The sequence below is a fragment of the Stegodyphus dumicola genome, chromosome X1 (genome assembly GCF_044657685.1).
Source record: "Stegodyphus dumicola isolate Sdum_Otavi_A_Nest chromosome X1, ASM4465768v1".
NCBI classification, from domain to species: Eukaryota; Metazoa; Arthropoda; class Arachnida; order Araneae; family Eresidae; genus Stegodyphus; species Stegodyphus dumicola.
The window spans coordinates 205,785,420-205,810,113 of record NC_140780.1 but is presented as its reverse complement, the minus strand read 5'-3'; the positions used below and the strand labels follow the sequence as shown (position 1 = coordinate 205,810,113).

Below are 24,694 nucleotides of genomic sequence, written 5' to 3'. Positions count from 1 at the left end.
AACATAGAATGAAACTAATGCTGTACAGCAGATATTTTTACAAATTTACCCCCTTTTCCGATTAAAGAACAGTGATTCGTCCATTAATGTCACATGACATATCTCATGATCACTCATTTCCCTCACACAAAATAATGCGTAATCGGAACTGAGTACTTCTCACATTTTTCCCAAAGTCCAAGGTTTATCGCCTCCAAAATGTCGCCAAACTACCTGTTACCATATTCCAAAGATCAGCCATTTTAGCTAATAAGCACTTAGAAACAATTTCGCTGCTAAAGGGCAGAATTGCCCAGTTTATGTTTAGATTATGGTAACTTGGCGATTTTTTGCCGAAAATTTGGCGACCAACTCTCCTACAGCAACCCTCTATTTTTTTCCCCCGCCGCCATTTTGTCTTCACGAAGTAAAGACATGTTTGTTTTCTTTTTATCTACTGAACACTTCTTCCAACAATCTACTAGCCGAATTACACTTATGCTAGAAATTTTATCTAACAAAACTGCTTAATCATGACAAATATTCACTGCAAAATTGGGAAAAAGTGCACAATACCATACTCCTTACGCGTTTTTCAAAATAACACATACACATAAACCATGTACACGCCGACTTATTTTTACTTAAAAAAACATCCCAGAATTGCACAAAAATGGCATTGCGCACACTCTTCACTATATCCATGTACACTGCTTTTTTCTCATAAATTAGAAAAATTTCACGAAAATACATGACAATTTTCTCAATCTTTAAACCCGGTAAAAAGAACATATATGAAATTACCTGATCGCGAAAAAGTATTTACCCTTTCCAAATATGAACATTTCCACATATAAAATATCCAGAAACTTTTACCTCTAAATCATCTATTATATTATAAACGTCACCAACGAATTCATACCGCAACCATTACAAATGCTTAGTGTCAGATATTTAAATTATTTCCATGCACGTTTACTTCAACTAAAACGTATACCAAATTCCTACAAACATAAAATTCACAAAATAACTATCATTTCATTAAAATATAATTAAATTCAAAAACACTACTTAAAATATAAATGAGCACATACATTAAATTAATAAAAATTACCTTACAATCCTAATTACTTTAAACTAAATCATTGCTAATAACAATTTTCCCAATAATACCAAATTCCTTTCCACCTTACATTTAGAACAATGCATAAAAATAATATCCTCAAATAATTAAAAATACTAACTTACCTAATCTTCTTCAGAATCTTGATTACGTGGCGGATACACTTTTCTAATTCATTCAATAAAATTATTGAAAGATTTTTTCTGCGAATTTTTCCTCCATACTTCCTCCGCTAAATAAAAAGCAAACTTCTCTTTATCACAATGCCTAAATACCCATTTCGAATTCACTTTAATTAGGGCCATGGGATCCAAAAATTAACCAACACTGTTTCACACAACACAGAATAAAGCTAAATACAAAATTTCCACATTTGGTTGATCTTTACAATATGGTAACTGGTAGTTTGGCGACATTTTGGAGGCGATAAAGGTTACTACCTGGAATTTTGATAATAATGTGACCAGTACTCAGTTCCGATTACGCATTATTTTGTGTGGGGAAAATGAGAGATCATGGGATATGTCATGTGATATTAATGGACGAATTACGGTTCTTTAATCGGAAAAGGGGGGAATTTGGACAAGTATCTGTGGATGTATATTATTTTGTATTAAGCTTCATTGTGTGTTGTGTGAAGTAGGGTTGAATAATTTTGGGATTGTATGGCGCTGTCTAAAGTGAATTGTAGATGTGATAAAGAGAATTTTTTTTTATGAAATTCTATCAATTTCGGAAAAAAAATCGTTCAGTAATTTTATTGAATCCATAATAAAAGTGTATCCACCATGTAAGGAAGATTCGGAAGAAGATTAGGTTAGTTAGACTTTGTTAAGAATGTGAGTAGTATTCAGTTCTGATTACGTATTATTTTGTGTGAGGGAAATGAGAGATCATGGGATATGTTATGTGATATTAATGGACGAATTACTGTTCTTTAATCGGGAAAAAATCTGGCAATTTTGTATTTGGCTTTATTCTGTGTTGTGTGAAATAGTGTTTGTGAATTTTTGGATCCCATGGCCGTAACTAAAGTGAATTCGGAATGGGTATTTAGTGGTATTGAAAAGGATAGTAATAAATGTTTTTTAAGGTTGTGCGAGAGAGAAATAAAGATGTTTTATTATGTTATTTATTTTACCTGGTATCTTGCTTTGAAAGATAAGTATGATTTTAAAGATTCTGAAACAGAAGTAAGAAAAGTGTATCCGCCACGTAATCAAGATTCTGAAGAAGATTAGGTAAGTTAGTATTTTTAATTATTTGAGTATGCATTGTTGTAAATGTAAGGTGGAAAGGAATTTGGTATTATTGGGAAAACTGTTATTAGCAATGATTTAGTTTAAAGTAATTAGGATTGTAAGGTAATTTTTATTAATTTAATGTATGTGCTCATTTATATTTTAAGTAGTGTTTTTGAATTTAATTATAGTTTAATGAAATGATAGTTATTTTGTGAATTTTATGTTTGTAGGAATTTGGTATACGTTTAAGTTGAAATAAACGTGCATGGAAATAATTTAAATATTTGATATTAAGTATTTGTAATGCTTGAGGTATGAATTCGTTGGTGACGTGTGTAATGTAATAGATGATTTAGAGGTAAAAGTTTTTGGATATTCTATTTATTTTATATGTGGAAATGTTCATATTTCTAAAGGGTAAATACTTTTTCGCGATCATGTAATTTCATATATGTTCTTTTTACCGGGTTTAAAGACGGGCGTAGCTAGAGGGGGGCAAGGGGGGCATCTGTCCCCGGGCGCAGAATCCAAGGGGCGCCAAACTGATGTTAGGAGATTTTAGAATTAAATGTTTTCCATCCTTGGCAAGCAGTAGGGGGCGCGAAATCTTCAGCTGTCCCTGGGCGCTGAAAACCCTAGCTACGACTCTGTTTAAAGATTGAGAAAATTGTCATGTATTTTCGTGAAATTTTTTTAATTTATGAGAAAAAAGCAGTGTACATTGATATAGTGAAGAGTGTGCGCAATGCCATTTTTGTGCAATTCTGGGATGTTTTTTTAAGTAAAAATAAGTCGACGTGTACATGGTTTAGTGATATTTTAATGAAATGATAGTTATTTTGTGAATTTTATGTTTGTAGGAATTTGGTATACGTTTAAGTTGAAATAAACGTGCATGGAAATAATTTAAATATTTGATATTAAGTATTTGTAATGCTTGAGGTATGAATTCGTTGGTGACGTGTATAATGTAATAGATGATTTAGAGGTAAAAGTTTTTGGATATTTTGTTTATTTTATATGTGGAAATGTTCATATTTGTAAAGGGTAAATACTTTTTCGCGATCAGGTAATTTCATATATGTTCTTTTTACCGGGTTTAAAGATTGAGAAAATTGTCATGTATTTTCGTGAAATTTTTCTAATTTATGAGAAAAAAGCAGTGTACATGGATATAGTGAAGAGTGTGCGCAATGCCATTTTTGTGCAATTCTGGGATGTTTTTTAAGTAAAAATAAGTCGGCGTGTACATGGTTTATGTGTATGTGTTATTTTGAAAAATGCGTAAGGAGAATGGTATTGTGCAGTTTTTCCTAATTTTGCAGTGAATATTTGTCATGATTAAGCAGTTTTGTTTGATAAAATTTCTAGCATAAGTGTAATTCGGCTAGTAGATTGTTGGAAGAAGTGTTCAGGAGATAAAAAGAAAAGAAACATGTCTTTACTTCGTGAAGACAAAATGGCGGCGAGGGAAAAAAAAATAGAGGGTTGCTGTAAGAGAGTTGGTCGCAAAATTTTCGCCAAAAAATCGCCAAGTTACCATAATGTAAAGATCAACCCAAATTCCTACAAACATAAAATTCACAAAATAACTATCATTTAATTAAAATATAATTAAATTCAAAAACACTACTTAAAATATAAATAAGCACATACATTAAATTAATAAAAATTAGCTTACAATCCTAATTACTTTAAACTAAATCATTGCTAATAACAATTTTCCCAATAATACCAAATTACTTTACTTCCACCTTACATTTAGAACAATGCATAAAAATAATATCCTCAAATAATTAAAAATACTCACTTACCTAATCTTCTTCAGAATCTTGCTTACATGGTGGATACACTTTTATTATGTATTCAATAAAATTATTGAACGATTTTTTCTGCGAATTTTTCCTCCACACTTTCTCCGCTAAATAAAAAGCAAAATTCTCTTTATCACAATGCCTCGGAATGGCGCTTTTTATAGCACTCCACGTGCCCTCTATTGTATTGGTATGTGCACCTGTTTCCGGATCTTTAAAATAATATTTGTGGTTCACAGCAAGATGTTTAAAACCTTTATCTTCCAAACATTCATACGATTTTTCACTTTAGACAGCGCCATACAATCCCAAAATTATTCAACCCTACTTCACACAACACACAATGAAGCTTAATACAAAATAAGGTACTTTTCCGTTTCGCCGGCGCAAATCTCGCCAAGCAGACTTTATTGGCGACAACATACAGTATACACATAAAAAATATTAAAAAAAATGTTGGTTCTAAGAATTCTTTTAAAAAAAGAAGGCATAAACATTTTAATATCGCTTAAAATTTTATAAAAAGCCAATAAATAAAGACAATAAGTTTGCAAAAAGACATTAATTTAAGAATTTACTATGCTTTCATGGTTCAACATCCTGTTTCGCCGGTTCATATCACGTGACCCCAAGCGATCTAATCTCACGTAAATTACTCTACAAAAATCTAATGCTCTCAGTAATTATCTACATTCATTTCAAGTTAAATCTTAATTTGGAACACAAGTTTAAATGCAAGAAATATTTCAATTCGTACGAATAGCTTACTCAGAAATTATGTAAAACTGCAGTGCTTTACTTCGCTAATGCATTCTCATTAGAATGGATGAATATAACTCTTGACTTTACCTTTTCTATATTTTCGGCTTCGGGTAAGCGCTGTGATTGCATCCTAATTGACTTAATTACCGAAAATGGCCTTAGACATAAAACTGAACTATCTGATAAAAATTCTATGTAATTATATGCAGTATTGAAAGAAACAATCAATCTGATAAGAAAAAGCTGCGACTTGTTTTGAAAATGAGGCGTAAAATGTTACCAGCGAGAATATTCCGTTTGGCATCGGTTTTACCATTATTGGCGACTTTATCGCTTGTGCCGGCAAAACGGAAAAGTACCCAAAATAATATACAGCCACAGATATTTTTCCAAATTCCCCCCTTTTCCGATTAAAGAACCGTAATTCGTCCATTAATATCACATGACGTATCCCATGATCTCTCATTTCCCTCACACAAAATAATGCGTAATCGGAACTGAGTACTGCTCACATTATTACCAAAATTCCAGGTAGTAACCTTTATCGCCTCCAAAATGTCGCCAAACTACCAGTTACCATATTCTAAAGATCAGCCAATCGCCCACTTATTTGTTTGGCACTTTTTACAAGAGTAAGGAGAATTGGATTTTTGTCAATTTTCTTTGACTTTTTAAGTGAAAATAGGTCGATGTGTACATGGATAAAGTCTAGAGTGTGCGCAATGCCATTTTTGTGCAATTCTGGGATGTTTTTTTAAGTGAAAATAGGTCGACGTGTACATGGATACCGCGTATGTGTCATTCTTAAAAACGCACGAAGCAGTGGAGATTTTGCACTTTCTCCCGATTTCACACCTAATCTTCGTCTTGATTAAACACTTTTGTTCCATAAAAGTTCTAGCATAAGCGTAATTCGGCTAGCAGATGGTTGGAAAAAAAATGTTGCGTTAAAAAAAAAAAAAAAAAAAAAAAAAAAAAACTAGCAGGTTGCTGTAGCAGGGTTGGTCGCTAAATTTTCGCCAAAAAATAGCCAATTTACCATAATCCGAAGATTTACCATATCTTCTTATTTTATATATGCTAAAAGTGCGGAATTAAATGCGTAGTTATTATCTTTTTTAAATATTAAACAATTATAATTAACTCTAATTATTATATAAAAAGTAATTTTTACTCCTATTTATTTTATATTAATTATTTATAAAAAGTAATTTTACTTTTAAAAGTAATTTACTAAAAAATATTTTTCATTCTTACTAATTACAAGAGTGTTTTCCTGTGCAAATTCCATTTTTACAAAATTATTGGATTACGTTGGATTGTATAATTCCATTATAATTTTTTTTTTTTATTGCATAGCTCACACTGTCGCAAGTTTCGCCCAGACAATTTTTCTGAAAGCACATTTTTTACTTATTGAATTTTTGCGTTTTACTTTTTGCTTTTATCTTTAAAACACGTTGTAAAGACAAAAAAATGTGAAATACGACATATGAAAACGATCATGCAATGCAAACGGTGAACCACTATAGTAGCGTATCATACCCAAGAGATTAATTCTTAATCTTATTAAAAACTACAATTGAATGATATTAATAAAAACCACAATTGATATGAATACAACTGCTCTCAATTAACGCGAAAATTGCTGTAGCAAGCAGTAGCACGATAGCGCTTTGCCGCATTTTTGGCACAACACAAGAAACAGAACGCACTTACGTGCTAAATATTCTGGTGGAAACTATTCTATGTAATTTAATTAAAACCTTGAATGCAGGTAATTCGTGATGCGCAAACATATTAACACGAGAGAGAAAAAAACTAGTTCACTTGTTTATTTTGCTGTTTAAGTAGTTCTCTAATGTATCATTCACATGAAAAGGTATAGAGTTGTACCCTTTATAACATCAGTTTATTCAAAAAATATCACCACATTTACAAAATAACTTACTCGTTATGTCAAACAACCTTTCGATTCCTTCTTCATAGAAGTCCTTTTCATTTGTTTAGAATGAGTTCTAACACAGCTAACCTTTTATTTTGATATTATGAATAGATATTTTGATATTATAAACTGAACGTGAATTTCACATACATTCCTTCAGTGATGACTTCTGCCTCTGACCGACAGCCTACATGTTAATAATTTCAGACACACTAGACTTCAACAGACTTCCTATGTTCAAACTCATCGTAGTGTACTTATTCAACATGCATTAACTTTGTGTTCAGCCGGAGAGCCTAACTATCATTTAACATCCCTAAACTAGCGTTCACATTTCTCACCGGCTAGAATTTACATTTCGCTAAATTTTAAGTTTCAATTTCTGAATATAGTTACAACTAGTTTTAAAAAATTACACATTCTCCACACACACATATGTATATATATATATAAGAAAGGAAGTTGCAATGGATTGACGATGATTCTCTGCTTTATAACTGCGTAGTTAGCAAGATGACACTCGAAGAACACACATAATGATAAATTCCGCGCATAATTTTATTCCTTGATAATGCACATCATCACTGTGGGTGCGATATGCCCCCCCCCCCCCCGCTAGCGGTAAGGCGACACAAGCGTCTAGAAGCAGAAGTGAAGAGCGAAGAAGGGGAAGTTGTGACGCTATTACCTTTTTATACCGGATTCCATTTCACATCACATGACAGATTAATCTTCAGATGTCGGGTTCAGATTTCATAGATAAGTGCGCAATACGGATTAGATGACGGATCTTTTTCGTTTAGTCAGAAAAATTATTGCTCTGTTATTTTTAAAATGAAGACAGGAGTTAAAGGGCTATTATTAATTTATTATTTGATAGATAGACATTTTATATTTTACACACACACACACACACACACACACACACATATATATATATATATACATATATACATACACACACAAGTTTCCTGCATCAAATTAAACAAAGTTGCTAGAAATAAATCATTTTATCTCGCCAAATCGCATAAAACAGTCAGTCGACCAAACGGCGTAATTCTTGAAGCGAACAAAAGTTTCATAGAACATAAAAATTTCAGCTTCTTGCTGCAACAAGTAATAAAAACACCTCGCTTGAGGCAAAAACAATTTAGATAATTATTAACGAGCACATTGTGTATTTTTAGACATAACAGTACTGAATACTTAAAAATGAAATCAAAAGTTAGTTATCTTTTTAGAATTGGCGTAGTCAGTCATTCGTTTATTCACGAACTGGTTCCAGGTAGAATATGTGGCTGTCGCTGCTACCTGCTGACGTCTGGGGGTTTCCTTTTCTTCAAACACGGGTTGGAACTTCGTTTTCCTGGCACGCCCCTCTATCCTCCTTGAATTCCTAGGGAAGGTATCCTCTGTAGGTGGTCTTTTTCTCCCCTCGGGGCATGTTGTCCGTTGACTACAGTGGAATACCCTCTGTTTGCTGCGTGTTCCCCGTCATCCAGTCTCTGCCACTTGCCAGAGAACCCTCTTGTGTCTTTTGCTGGCTGTGGTTGATTCGTTCTCCCTGACATTTTTTAATCTGATCGATACTGGCTTTTAATTCTTCGCCGTAGGCATTTTTAAGAATTAAATGTAATTTCTCGAATACTTTTTATTATAAACGGCCCCTCAAATTTAGGGCAAAACTTTGCTACTTTCGCATCGGAAGCACAAGATACGTCAGGTTTCAATTTTAACACTTTCTCCCCTGCTTTAAAATTTCCTTCCGTCTTTATCTTCCTTTTGGTGGTCGTTTCTCTTCGGTGGAAACTCTTTCTTGCGGTTGAATTTCTGCTGCCTTCGTTCTTCTGGCTTAGGCGTGGAGAAATTTCTATACTCTTGCCCGTACCTCTGCGTGCGTTCATTGTTGGAAATGCGACGGCTTTTGTATTTTGTGGCCAGCTCAAATAATTTCCAAGGTCGACAGGTTTCTTGTCTATAAAATCTTGCGTCGGTGGGAGTAAACTCGGCAAGATAATTTGAATTACTTCTTTGTCGAGTTTTCTTCTATACAGCAATTTAACTATTTGAATTTTCCGTAGAATAAAGTTTGTGAGATCTTACCCGTTTATTTGGTACCGGCTGTACAGTTCGTCATCTAACTGCGCACGATTCTTTACGACTGAAAAGGCTTTCAGAAGGGTGGTTTTGAAGTTTTGGCCACGTGTATGTTGGCGTACCGGGTACTCCAAGTAGGAATTTGCCGATGCCTTTATGCCAACTCAAGGCGCTTGTCCTCGGAGAACTGAAGTTGAAGTTGTTACTTTCAGAATTTCGCCCACTGGGTATAAAATAAAATGGTCGTCCAGCTGGTCCTTGAATGCTGCTGCTGAACCTTTTCCGTGAAATAGGCACTGGAACCTCATCAAAGCTATCATGGTGTTGACAGTGTAGCCAAATCCTTCCATAGGGTTGGCTTGAGTCACCGGTACTATGGACGTGGATGAGGCCAGGTCAACTGCGCAGTTTTCCATTGTTCTAAACTGCTTCATGCGCCAGTTGTAGAATAGGTGTGTTCTTTTTGGAAGCATACAACGTGGACTCTACGTAGAAGACGATGTAGCGGATGCTTGCTATGTCTTTGAATAATAAATATCGCAGAAGAAGCTTTAAAGTAACCTTTTTATTTAAACTAAATAGATGCGCGCAGTTGATGCTCACAATTCACCACCACTTTTGGCTCTCTAAATTTAACAGAAAATAAAATGTAAAATTCACATTAAATTAAGATGGCTAACGACTCGTTCCTTAGCTTAACTAAACGCGAACGGCAAAGCCGATCCTAAAAATATCAGTATAAACTGAAAGGTATCTAACGCCGATTAAAGAGCTAATTTCAAACACGCAGCCATAAACTCTGTAATAATTCTGCTACTACCCCTTTTCGAACTCTTGAAACGCATCTTAATACTGCTTCTGAAACACGTTTAGATTAGCATACTACGTCGTTAAAAATTTACATTCCGGGAGGAACTGAAATCAGGAGGGAAAGGAAAGTAAAAGTAAAAATAATTGGTTAGAATAAAATAAAGTCCTTACAACATGGCTGAAAAGGAAAATCTAAGGCTCAAGTACAACGCAAGTACAAAATCTTTTTAAGACCTGTACACTGCCGAGTTTCATTGTGGAAAAGTGACGTGAATTTATTCGAACAGAAATACTTTCATTCAGGATAACAATCTCTGTTACATCAGGTACGACAAAGGTTCTGGCCACTTAATAGCTAAAACAGTTGTAGAAAGAAAAGTTTTAATGTGTGAAATGTTTTAAGAATAAACCCATCGCAATTCAACAATTAATGACTGATTTGCCCAAAGAGCGCGTAGCACCTTCTTATCTAGTTAACCCCACTTGTGTTGATTTCTGCTTCGCATTTGCCATAAAGGTTAAGAGAATTTTGAAATTCTCGTAATTTTGAAAAAATTCTACGACGTGGTACATGTATATATGAGTACAAAAGCTATAAATTTAGAATTTGTAACAAACCAAACTAGCCAGTCTTTCATTGGAAGCTTAAAATGTTTTTTTCTCTAGAATATTAAAATGCTCTAGAATAATGAGTGATAATTCTAAAACTTTTATTTGAACTAATATAGAAATAAAAAATTGCAGAAATGGTCCAGTATCCAAGCGAGAATTTAGCTAATTTTTATACCACTGAAGTTACAGAGTGGAAATTCATTTCCCCCAGATCACCAAATTTCCTCGGAATTTGGGAAGCCGGGGTTAAATCGTTCAAGAGTCATTTGAAAAGAGCTTTTAGTAATCAGTGCTTAACTTTGGAAGAAGTTTTAACTATTTTAAGAGATATTGAAGGAGTATTGAACAGAAGACCTGTCAATCTAATTTCAGCTGTTTACGAAAATTTTGACACTTTGACCCAGGTAGACCTCTCACAACTCTTGCTGAACCAGATTTATCCAACCTAAATAAAACGGACTTTCTAAATGGCAAAGAATTGCTAAGTACACACAGAAAATTTGGAAATTACGAAAACGTTAATATCTGAATAATTTACAAGAGCGTCACAAGTAGAAATTTTTAAAAGAAGACTTTCAGTTGAGAACTCTTGTACTAATAAAAGATGAAAATGTAAAAGTGTTTACGAAAAAGAGTTGCTAACATGCGTAAAGTTTTGGATGATATTGCCACAAAGAAAACAAAATAACAGTTGTTTGCGAATAAAGAGGAGAACTGATGTGGAAGATTTAAGAGTTCCTCTGGGAACGAACCTAGGTCGAATTCCTAGCATTCAGCCGTTTTAATCACTTAGTCAGTAGGGGGCCGCATTCGCCGTAACTTGTTTCAGCACGGCACATTTCAGTAAAATTATGTGGCATTCTCTTAGTGTGACTTATCCATCGAAATGGATCGATCATGGCGGTGCCGTCATGTGGCCTCCATGAACCCCGATTCCCCCTCCCCGATTTCTTCCCGGGAAGCTAAATGAAGGACCTCGTTTACGAAATCCCTGTGGCGTCTGATGAAGACTTGGTTACAAAAGTCATTGAAGCAGCTCCACCGATTCGCGAGAGGCCAGGCGTCTTTGAAAATGTGCGACGGCCCATACGTCGATGTTTCGAAGCGTGTATTGCTTTGAATGTCCAGTCCTATGAACTACCAAACAGAATTTTGTTGATACATTTAAGTGTGATACTATGTACTAGTTTAGGTTAGGTTATTTGAATATGTCAAATACCTGTCTAAGAACAGAGGTACCTTTGTGGAGAACTTTCCGAGGAAAACAGCCTTGCAGTCATGCTACACACGGGGAAAATGCATAATGCAGCCAGTCTTTTGACCTAAGTTTGAACCTGGGTCAAATGACCAGTATTCAGCGGTTTTAGCGTCTTCATGAAATGGTGAGGTGATGTGCGTAAAGTTGTCATTGTAACATTTGTGGGTTTTTATTTGGTCTGGAATTGGTAATTAGTCGAATAATCCTATCGCTATGTGTAGATTAACTGCAAAGTCGTGAGAAGGTTTAAATAACCTTTTCGTTTACACAAACTTTAGAACATAAACACACTCTCTTGTGCTAACAATATCAGCCACAGCTCGTGGTGATGTAGTAACAGAACAGTCAAATTTAAGTTAAAAAATATAACAGCAATCAAAACCTACACATTTTATTTAAATGGTACTCGAGGCTAGCTCAGGACTTCTATTCGAGCATCATAATAAAATTGTCAGCAGCGAATATAACGCAAAGCCGAATAATTTACAGCTATCTGAACTGGCAAGAATTAACACGTAGCGTGCACGCGAAGCCAGAAACACGCTCTGTCTTAAAACTTCAAAACCCGAGTTTAAATTCTAGCTATCTCATTTGCATTCTGGTGAAGAAACCGGAAGTTAAATTCACTGACAGCTCTTCTAACTGTTGCCCACTGCGTTTGCGATCCCATGATTTGATTTCGTGTGCCTGACCTACCTTAAGGTTTATCTAAAGACTTTTGAACCACCCTGTATAAATTTCACTTTCATTAATCATATTTCTTTACGACGTGAGACGTCGTTATAACGGTCGTTGATTATATTTATATGTTTTATCTGCTTATCCACAACTATCAGTTTATATACTTTAGGAGATTCTAATTTTTAAGTTACCTTGTATTTTTCTTAATAATACGGTAGATTCGGTAGACCAGGTGTTGATACATGTGTACAGCATGAAATAGATTCTCCTGTTGTCCAGATATTATTTTTAGTTAACGAGGTAATATATACAATTGAATTCTTAATCCTTAATACGAGGGATAGTCAATAAATAGATTACATACTGCTGTAGGATGATGAGAAATAGATATGAGTAGTTTCAAAAGACGTCATTCGGTAGACACTTAGACATAATTATACTTTGTACTGAGTTACAGAGCAAAGCCACTGATGACAGGTGATGCATCAGGGCAATGTAAATTTGAGTACTGTGGCTGGAGGAATTTACATTAGAGGAGTAGGGGGCTGAGGGGTTTTCTGATGTTTTCCGAGGTGGGAAATGAAGGCCACTGCAGCTTAATCCTGAATGATTTTTACTTGTGTCTCCTCCCCCCACCTCACTTTGGTGGTACAAGCTTCATGGACAATGCAAATACAAAATAAGGTATTGTACACTCATAAATCGATGGGATAAGTGTCTCTAAATGGGCCTTATTAAGAAAATAAAAATTGGTTTCTACATCAATATTGCATGCAAGTTTATTTTTTTAGCCATTTGTAATCTGTTTATTGACTAGCCTGAATATTTTTACTTCTGAACATACTGAGCCCGTTAGTTTTATGTTTTTGCTTTTTAGGGGGCCTTAGTAACAGTTTGTGTTGATGACAGTATTCATCTTTGGAATATTCGACAAAAGCAGCCAGAAATTGTGCATACTCTCAGGTTTCAAAAAGAACGGTAAGTTAGTATCATATAAAATGTGGATGAAATTTGCTATATTATGAGAATCCTGTAATTAGAAAACTTTGAATTGAATTTTACAGCTATGATCAGGTGAAATTTCAAAGTTTAGGTTTCTACTTTTATAAAAAAGGTATATAAATTTGAGGTCGTCTTTGTATTGATGCCAGGAATTAAAAAATGTTATTTCCTTATCAACAGGTTATTTATTTATTTGCGTGAAAGTTTGTAAGGAAAATTATGAATTATAAGGTATTTATTTTTGATAGGAATAAATTCGTTGATGTGTTTGAATGTATTTTTTAATATGTTTATGTGTGTACACGTACTAGTGTAATGGCTTGCCATAGTTTTCATCAAAAGGAACTAAGTCTAAAGAAGAATATTTTTTTAATATGAAGATGGTGTAATGGTGTATTTAATTATGGTAAAGCACACTAGGGCTATCTGCCTAAGGGGAGGGATGCCTTCGTGGAGGGCTTTCTAAGGCAAACTGGCTCAACATGAAGATGAATTACAGCAGTTGATATGTACTACTTTTGATGTGTGATTTACTGTGGTAAAATTGGGTAAATTTAGAAGGTATTTAAGATGACCATGTCATAATAACTGGAAAAAATGTGTTTTTATTTTGATGGATTAGCATACCGTATATTTCCGTGTATAAATCGATAATTTTTAGCCCGTAATCTTATTACTGACATTGGGGGGGGGAGCGCGGTTTATGTATGAATACAAAATCGTGTACAAATAATTTTATCACAAAAATATTATAAATTAAATAATAGGAAAAAAATTTTTTTTCTAATATGCATTAAATAAATTAATTATTTTGCCACATTTTTCCGGCCTGTGGGAGTTGGACTGATAAAGACACAGATTACTTTAATTTTCTGAGATTATTTCAAATATTAAATTCTTTAATTTTTAATTTGTGTCTTTCTCAATTTAGAAACAGGCTTATGTACGAGTATTTGCTTCTTTTGTTGCATCAACCCCCTGATGGCGATACAACGAAAGATGTATATTGCTGTTTTCTTTTTCACATTTGATTTTTACAATTTTTGTATCTTTCGTGCAATTTGCCGGTGTTCTTCCGGTTTTTTATTTTTCCTAATGGTTTGTTCCGAATTGAATATGGGGTGGATTTTAAATGTATTTTTATTTTGCAGTAATCAAATTTCTTACTATCAGTATCCAACACAGAAAGTTCTACATATTCTCCAAATTGTTTACATAAGGCAATTTCGATTAAATATAAGTATCCTCTCTTTTTGATCCATTTACATTGTTATCAACCGCTTTGTAGGTAATATTATCTTCATTTCTTAGGAAAATTTTAGTTTCAAACTATGCGCCCTCATTGTTTTTAGCCAACCAGTTTTCACTATGTAGTAGAATCGTATTTTATTCGTAAAAACATGAATGCAACTGAGAATCTTGTGATTGCTCGAAGTATTTAAAAGAGAAACAGTTGCTGCCTGTCTGCAACGCACTCACCGCCGCTTTTTTTTTTTTTTTTTCGAATAGAAGTTGAAGGTGATTTGGCACTTGCCTTTAGCTTGTCTGATTATTAGCACTTATTTGCACTTTTGCCTATGTATGTAGCTAAATTCATAGGAACATTTTAAATTTGTCTTATGCACAGGTTTTACATTTTTTTCTGATTTGTGCAATTCAATCTTACCTCTCAACTATACACGGATCAATTTATATTCGGAAATATATGGCAACTGAAAAGATTGTGCATCAAAAAGAGTACTGAGTTAGAAAAATAGTCTATTTCTTAATTTTTGTGTCAGTAATGATTTTTTAAGTGCAGAATATTCCACTTTGGAATGAGAAGTATGATATTTTGTGCAAATGGAAATATCTGGTATGAAACTATATTTTGTGGTTATTTCTTTTTTCTTTTAAAAATATAAACAAATGAAAATAATACCAAAGCGTATGGTGAAGAAAGTATCAAGATCACGACATAGTGATAGTGACGGTTAATCAGCTGTGTTGACCTAGAGCAGCGTCATAGCTTTCTTGCGCATGCTGTATATTTATAGGTTTCTTGTTCGTCTTGCTGAGTTCTACGTAGTTTAAATCAGAATTACTACATCAGTATGTTTTACTGCAAACTCTTTCACATATTACAATAACGGTTTTATGAAAACAAACTAAAATATGGCATTAAAGGTTAACATTATCTTTTGTAAGAATGTTCGTATATTAAAAGATACCTGTTTGTTATCCAGCCGACTCATCAACCAGAAATACCACCCATAACGGATTCTTGCAAGCGTTCCTCAGCCTTAAAAGCTGTTTCAAATTCTTCGCCAAAAATGAATATTTGTTGCTATTTCCTTTTTACTCCTGATCAGCGAAATGAAGAAATAAACGGTTACCATTATTGATCGTTTGTAATTTTACTTATCGAAGTTCATATGAAAAAAGAGACAAGCTGCAGAGAATAATGGTCTGCTTGATGCCATTTGGAATCTGACTGTCAAATAATACCCACCGGAAATTTAAAAAAAAAAAAAAAAAGAAAAAGTATCCACTGAAGTGAATGCAGCAAGAAGATAACAACAACAAAATTTTGGGCATTCCCTGCTCCGCGAACTTAATCGCACTACAGGTCCCCCTACTCCTTAGAACCAGGCGCGTAGGTTCAACCTCCGCTCTGACCCCTCAGAGAGAGAGGCGCACCGCCCAGGAAAAATCTCCCAGACGGCACTGGCCGTTAATTTGGTACCTACCAGTCGCTCGGGCTGCCCGTCGCAGTGGGGCATTACCCAGCATACCCGGGGATGTTATCCCCCGGGCTACTAGTGCCACGTCACGCTAGGACGTGCTAGACCCCGAGGCCGGCCAATAAGGGATCTTTCCCAGGGCCTTCAGAACCACCAAGTTCATAAATTTTATACCCCCGTGGCCGAGACTGCCTAGGTACAGATCCTAGCCAGTAGCTTCGCAGAGTTTTCTACGTCGACTCCCGGAAGGGTAGCAAGAAGATGAGCAAAGTGTCTTTCTCCAGTAAGTGGCGTTCTATGCGCCATTTCCTCGCAGAATGAAATCAAAGGTATCCTGTCTGACGACCGTGGCAGCCACACGGCTGGACCCTCATGTCCGAACGAGAGAGCTGGGTTTTCCGCATTCAACCAGTCGCATATAGGAGAGCAAAATGTGACACTGCACTACCATAATCCATAGGCCACATGGAACGGATAAGAACATATCACAGAGAGAAATTAAGTAGATCATGGAGAAACACCAGGTGTGAATGGAGAGTGAGACGTTGAGATAACAGATGCGGTACAATAATATTAGACTGCAGAGCGTATTGATTCGTTCTTTGAGTTGTAATCCATAGAAGAATGAGGCACTTTAAAAACGTTTCCATGCAAATGATAAATTTATTCTGATGTAAGGAGTGTAGAATTACTTTGAAATGATTGCTTTCAAGAGTTCAAAGTTCACTCCTACTTAACTGGAAGCTTTAGCATATATTCAGTGACTGGTTAAATGCGCACGTCTGCGTCTGTCGTGCAATGGCTGGTTTCATATACAAACTTTGATTCCTTGCGGCTGTAAATCGCCAGAAGGAGCTACGTACATTTTCCCCATGAAACATGGGAAGGGACGGAATCAGACAGTACTGTCGTATATCGGCGCACACGCTTTAGTACGCGCACATTGACGATTGGACTGTGACCGGAAATGGCTGTTATAACTATTGATTCCGTCATATGTGAAAGAATTTTCATCTGTCTACAAGATGCGTCACTAAAAGTCATTCTTGGATGCAAAATTTACATTCGATAGCGAAGTACGTACAGATGATAACAAGGCCGGCGGAAGCTGCCAGACACTTCTATGGCAGTAATAAGCCACATGAATTTTTATTAATAATTATGTGTTTATAAATAAATATTCTGAAAATAATTGAAATAGAATAATATGTAATAATATAAATCGCTTATAATACAAATATATAATGTAAAATATCTTTAGAATGAAATTAAATAAGTTTACGTATATTTAGGGTAGACGTCAGAGTCGTAACGACGGCACCGGGCGGCGAAGATTGGACGGCAGAAAGTGTGACGGCCGCCTCTATATACCTTTTCAATATTTCTTTGTGAAAACATCTATCATATTTCTTTCTTTTATATAGAATCATGATGTTGAATCAATATAGCAGCTGTGTGCATAGCTATGATGGCACTGAATTCAAGTTCAGTTTATTCATCATTGTGGTTTAAGAACTTATATCGTAATTTTAGTGCATCACCACGGTTTATCCGTAAAATTTCATCTTCACTTCTGTCTTTGTTACTGTTTGTTTGAGTCTTTGTTACTAGGCTGTGCTGATTCTATAGTTTTCTATAAGTTATTTATAAATTATAAGTTTATTATATTATATTGTTGCGTACGTGCGGGTTCGTAATGAATTGAATGCACAAGTCCGATGGAAAATGAACAAAATTTATTATTATCACAACAAAACTGCTTAATTTTCCTCAGATATTCGTGCAGTATTACAATATCTCACAGTAATTATCTTTTAACTACTCAAACGTTCAAAAGAACTTAACAGCTAGAGAAAGCTAATCCGCGAATTCGTTACAGTCAACAAGAGCAGTTTTCTAAACAAACTCCTAAAACAACAACAAACTAACTGACTAACTAAATTGAGAGGTTTTCCTCCTTTATATAAGATTTTAAATCGCGCGCGAAAATTTTATCGAAATCAAAAAGAGATATTTATTTATTTATTAAATGCACGTGTTCTTGTATTTTTAATTTTTCCGGGTTAACTTTCTCATAATATTCGTCACGCGCTGCACTGCACGGGGAATAAACCAATTTAATTTAAGTCTGCTAACATTAGCTACTTAAATACCAAATCCGTAACACTGCCCCCTTCCCAAGGACTGCATGTCCCGTGCAGTACAATCCCTGGACAGGAAGCCAAACTTAAACTAAGGCATAAAGGCAATAATAAGCATTACATTACAAGAACAAACAACATGAACAATAAATGCAATAACTAATTTTAAACAAATCAAATGCTATCAAATACTAAATACAAATCAAATGCTATCAAATACTAAGTACAAATCAAATCAAATGCACATTTCGAAACAAAAAGAACCATGGTCTTACACTATTTACAATTATTTACACTACGTACTATGGCCATAGTAATGAGCTAACCTGTCGTAATGAACGACTTTAAGTTTAGAGTTCGAAGACTTACGGATCCGAACCACGACGTCATTCAGCCTGTTTAGGACTGTGTACGCACTATCCCAAAGTGACTGTAATTTCAGACAGAGTCCTTTTCGTCGAATTGTGGGTTCCACAACCACACCTTGTCTCCTTCGTTGAATCTGTGCCCAGTAACTCTCGGGTCGTATCTTGTCTTCACTTTCTCCGTCGCCAAGTTGACTCGCTCTTGTGCAAAGTTGTGAATCACTTCAAACCGGGCCTGGAGATCTTGAATATATTCCTCAGGCGATGAAGGAGCATCCAGAGGGCGACCAAACAAGAGATCACAAGGCAGACGAAGGTCACGACCGAAGAGCATCTGTGATGGGGAATAGCTAGTAGTCTCGTGGACAGCACTGCGGTAAGCCAGTAAAAACAGTGATAATTTCTTGTCTTAGTCCTGCTGGTTTCTGGAAACCACTAATGAGAGGTTATTAAGGATGGTTCGATTGAACCTCTCTACCATGCCGTCTGACTGGGGATGTAATGGCGTCGTTTGGGTTTTGTCAATTCCGAGTAGTTTGCAGAGTTCTTTGATGACTGCCGTGGTAAAATTCCTTCTGTAACGTTGCACCTTGCCTCGGCTGCGTTTCTCGGTCCTTTCCGACCTGGACAGACATCGCAAGATCGGCACCACTTTTGCACGTCATTTGCCTTTGCATTGTTCTAGTAAAAGCGCTCACGAACTCTCTACAGGGTCTTCATTATTCCAAAATGACCTCCTGTGGGGCTGTTATGTTGTTCTTTAAGGACATCAGGTATCCGAGAACTTGGAAGTATCAGTTGCCATCGGAAAGTCTTTCCATCATCCGATTCGAATTTCCGATATAAGACGCCGTTTCGAATGTGAAGTGAATCCCAGAGTGCCCAGTATTGTTTTGTTGTAGGACTATAGATAGAAATGTCCTGCCAGGTAGGTTTTCTGTTTGATGACTCCATTAAATCAATTATGGGTTTATTGTCACGGTCTTCCTGTTGGTCTTTCCTTACTTCATCATTAACTCCACGGTTCTCGATCAGCCGATGTTGATGTTGTAATTTGTCGTGCGACTGGACTCAGCAGCTCGTATTTCGCTTCTACCCTGGAACAATATAGGCAGCTTTCCAAGCAAGGTCTTCTAGACAGGACGCCGCCATTTCCGTGTGATGATCCCTTCCGATGACGAATAATGATGTCATATTCTTGGAGTCTCTGTATCCACCTGGCTATTTGACCCTCAGGATTCTTGAAATTTAAAAGCGAGGTCAATGATGCATGATCATTGCGGAGGAAGAATTTTCTGCTGTATAGATAATGATGGAAATGCTCTACGGCTTTGACTATATGGCGAGCAACTCTTTCCTGGTGACACAGTAATTCCTCTCCGGTTAAGACAGGCACATGCTCCAGTAAGCCACTACACGCTCTTGGCCGTCTATTTCTTGGGACAAAACAGCAGCGACACTTTCATTGCTTGCGTCCGTGTCTAGAATAAATGGTCTGTCAAACTGAGGATATATCAGGATTGGACCAGATGTTAAAGCTTTCTTTAAGTTGTTAAATGCATCCTCGCATTCTTTTCTCCACAAGAACTTTTGCTTGCTCTCTGTCAGCTTGTGAAGGGGTATTGCGATGGAAGAAAAGTCCTTCACGAATCTCCTATAGTAGGTGCAAAGCCCTAGGAAGCTTCTCAGCTGATGGACATTTTCGGGACGTTTCCAGGATTTAATGGCTGACACCTCTTCAGGATCCGTGCACACACCTTCTGCAGAGATGACATGTCCGAAATAAGTCATTTCCTTTCGGAACAATTTCCATTTAGCGGGACTCAGCTTCAGATTGGCTTCTTTCAGTTTCTGAAGCACCTTTCTAAGATTTTCTAGATGTTCTTCAAAACTCTTTCCGACGATGATGTCGTTTAGGTATATCAGACAGGCTTCGTAGGAAAGACCTTTCAAAACAGTTTCCATAAGGCGTTCGGATGTTGCCGGCGCATTACACAATCCAAACGGCATCACCTTGAATTGCCAAAGCCCTTGTCCCGTAGTAAAAGCCGTATTTTCTCGGTCACCAGGATGTATACCTGCCAATACCCACTCTTTAAATCAAGTGTTGAGAACCACTTGCTTCCAGAAAGAGTGTCTAGAATGTCATCAATTCTAGGAAGAGGGTAACTGTCTTTCTTCGTAACCTCATTCAACCGGCTATAGTCAACGCAAAATCTTGTTGACTCGTCTTTCTTTCGTACGAGAACGATGCGAGATGCCCATGGACTTGCTGAAAGCTCGATGACATCGCCTTCTTCCATATCCTTTAAAAGTGTTCGTACCTCTTCCTGTTTAGCAAACGGTAGACGTCTTGGATGTTGCTTGATCGGAGGACGATCGCCGGTATCGATTCTATGTTGTGTCAAACTGGTTCGACACACGTCAGAAGACAAACGGGAGAAAACAACTTGAAGATCTTTAATGACGCGATCGGCAGCATTCCTCTCCTTTATCGTTTAAGTGCGCATTCTGCAATAACTCCGATGTAATGCTGTCTGAGGACACGGATTCTGGGATGTTACTCTTTCTTTCAACGCTGGTTACTAGAGTACATGCTGCAACTATTTCACCTTTCTTAATAACTCTCACCTTCTCAGTTACATTGCCGACTCTCACCGGGATAACCGTTCTGGATAGGTCGACGAGTGTTGAAGCTACTAGAACTTCTTTCGGGCTATTACAGTTATTGGGATATTCTATGATGCCGTAGCAGAAATTTCAATTTTCGGCTATGGTTCCAGGAAGTAAAAACTCGGTTCTTGCGGGTATTGTGATATCGTCTTGAGCTATAATTTTGTGGACAGATTTCACTCCATCATTAATTCCGAATAGGGCTATGTCCTCAGATGTAGAATGCAATTCGTTATTTTTAAAGTCCAAGGAAAGATTGTATTTCTTTAGAAAGTCCAATCCGAGTATGCAAGAATCAGTGATCTCTGCTGCATATGCCGTGTGATGGTAAGCGACACTTCCAAACGTGATGTTAACGTTTACTTTTCCGTCGATGTCGATCTTTTCACTGGACACAGTCTGGAGGGTAACGCAGGGCGGCGTCCAGATAAGATTGCTTCCCAGTTGTTGACCCAAATCTTTTCGGATGATGGTAACGTTGGCTCCTGTATCTATCGTCATATTGCAGGGAACTCCATTTATATGTCCTATTATGAAAAGTCCATTACTGCCGCCTCTTACTGCAGAAATCTGAAGCGCTTTAAACTCGGGCTTTTCATTATCTGGCAGCCTCCGCTCCGCGAGATGGGCACTAATTAGTTTCCCTGCTGCTTACTAGGAGCGGTCTTAACATCCGTGCCCTGGGGTGTTCTGCAGTTCCTCTGTATGTGTCCTTCAGCTCCACAGTTCCAACATTTTAATGTCGGTTTCTTGTCATTGATATTTCTTCTCAAGGCATTCAATTGTTTGGTTATATCGTCTAGACGAACAGTGACTTGATCCCTTGGCTCCTGGACTTGAGCAGCTCTGATTGGGTGGCGGTCTCTACGAGTTGCTTGCTGAGCTGCTTCGAATTTCATGGCGTACACTAGGGCGGTTTTTGTATCTTTAACATCCGCCATTCGTAGAGCCTGCTGTATCTCGGGATTCCGGATGCCATCGTTAAAATACTGTAGGGATAGGATTTCCCTTGTTTCTGTCTGGCACTCCGAAAAGGGTGATGTGACAGCCTTTCAACATCCGTGGCGAGTTCCTGAAGTGTTTCGGTGGGCTTCTGTTGACGGGATTTTAGTTGAAGCGTGCTGTAGTCTTTCAAACACTTTTCCCCAAAGAGTAGCTCCAAAGCGCCGGATCGAGCTTCAAAGTCTAGTCTCTGGTTTTCGGAAAGCATCTGCAGGATATCCGCTGCATCTGCTCTCAGAGAAGCGGCGAGATGACAGCCTATAGCTTGGGAATACCATCCATTCGCATCCGCAACTATAGAAAATTGGGTCCTATATACTTGCCAGGAGGTCTTCCCGTCATATGCAGATAGTTTCAGAACGGGACGAGCAGGCATCGGTAAAAATTCAAAACCCTGAGAATTGCTTCCTTCTGTCGCTATGCTCTTCTTTAAAGTGTCAGCTCCTTCGGCAACAGCAGCAGAAACCCTTCACTAAGTTTGTTGTTCGATATGTTCTTGAACGACACATACTTTTTTTTTCAATTTGTTGTTGGACATCCGATGTTGGACGGCCGAAACTCTTCCTTCGATTCGTTGCTCCACAGTAGAAACTCTCTCTTCTATTTTATCTTTGACAGAAGAAATCTTTTCTTCAATTTGTCCGACTTTATTTTCGACAGCTCCTATTCTGTCTTCCACAGCCTCGAATTTATTTTCTATTACGCAGGTTATTTCTCTTTTCATTTCCTCTTGACGTGCTTTCATCTCGTCTTTAATAGATTTCATATCATCTTTAACAGAATCTTTCATCTCTTCTTTAAATGATGCTTGGCCAGCTTCCATCTTTTCTTGGAATGCAGCAAAAGCAGTAATGAGCTGCCTCAATTGTTCCTCTATCGCTGTAGTAATTGGCATTCAAATCCCACTTCTGACACCAAAAAGTGTTGCGTGCGTGCGGGTTCGTTATGAATTGAATGCACAAGTCCGATGAAAAATGAACAAAATTTATTATTATTACAGCAAAACTGCTTAATTTTCCTCAGATATTCGTGCAGTATTACAATATCTCACGGTAGTTATCTTTTAACTACTCAAACGTTCAAAAGAACTTAACAGCTAGAGAAAGCTAATCCGCGAATTCGCTGCAATCAACAAGAGCAGTTTTCTAAACAAACTCCTAAAACAACAACAAACTAACTGACTAACTAAATTGAGAGATTTTCCTCCTTTTTATAAGATTTTAAATCGCGCGCAAGAATTTTCTCGAAATCAAAAAGAGATATTTATTTATATATTAAATGCACGTGTTCTTGTATTTTTAATTTTTCCGGCTTAGCTTTCTCATAATATTCGTCACTGCACGTTGAATAAAACAATTTAATTTAAGTCTACTAACATTAGCTGTTTAAATACCAAATCCGTAACAATATTTATAAGTTATTTATAAATTATAAGTTTATTATATTATGTTTATAACTTATGTTATATTTATTATCATATTTATAAGTTCCTTCATGATTAAGATAAAATTAAAAGTCTATCAGACAAACTATTCAGTTCATGTGGATATTTTCCTAAATTAAAAAATTTTCTCAGATTTGAAGTATCCAAGAAAGGATGGTCATAATTCTATAAATTATAATTCTAATGTCATTATATTTTGGTTTGTAATGGAAAAAATGCAACATACTTTAATTTAGAAAATTTAATTTAGATTATAATATGTTATAAATATTAACTTTTGCTTGAAAGATATCAAAAGTATTTCAGCATTGTAATTTGTGGATAGGTAAGGTCATTATTACTTTTTTTTTGGTGTGTGTGTACTTCCATTATGTATTTACATCACTGATTCTTCTGAAGGGATCCATATGTTTCAAATGATAAGACTGCAAAACAATCGCAATGAGCACCGCATACGAAAAAATTATCATCATGCAATATAATAAAGTTTTGGATTGATACATTTAACAATACGTATTATTTAACGAGATAAGAAAATATCGACTGTCTAAATAGTGTATTTGTGTACTGTGTGCAGTGTATTTGTTTTTATGTAATTGTCATCAATTACAGAAGTAGCATATGTGATATGTTTGTTACTATTTATTTATCGGTAATTAACAGAGAAGTGACATGGCAGATAGTACATGAATTTGAACCACCTGGACCTTAAAGTGAGCAGAAATTTTAATAGAAAAGGTGGCATGTGCTACCTGCAGAGGAGTTGCAGACTGAAACAAATGACTGTGGAAGAAAGCAAATCACGTGAGCATCACCAAAATATTTTCCAAAATTCATAGTGGCAGTGGAGGGGTCCCCAGCTCGATATTCAATCTGACCATATCAGACTTTTGATGCTGTTTGTTTGGAAGACATGGATCGACAAAATGGCAACTCGCTATCTTCACCTAAATCCAAATGATTTTTTCCATTAGGGTTACCTTAAGATGAAGTCTGTACTCATGACATTTCAAAAACCG

General features: G+C 36.3%; 1 protein-coding gene across 3 annotated transcripts in view; it reads left to right on the top strand.

Moving 5' to 3' along the window:
* The window catches only part of Tomosyn (syntaxin-binding protein tomosyn), a 275,347-nt gene that overhangs the window by 37,338 nt on the left and 213,315 nt on the right, over positions 1–24,694 (top strand). For all 3 annotated transcript variants that reach the window (XR_015038723.1, XM_085808289.1, XM_085808288.1), the window contains exons 3-4: positions 12,544–12,625; positions 13,203–13,303. Coding sequence is in view for 2 of the 3 variants with exons in the window: in XM_085808289.1 (XP_085664415.1) it covers positions 12,544–12,625; positions 13,203–13,303 (183 nt within the window). In the remaining variant the exon portion in view is untranslated. The remainder of the gene's footprint in view (positions 1–12,543; positions 12,626–13,202; positions 13,304–24,694) is intronic.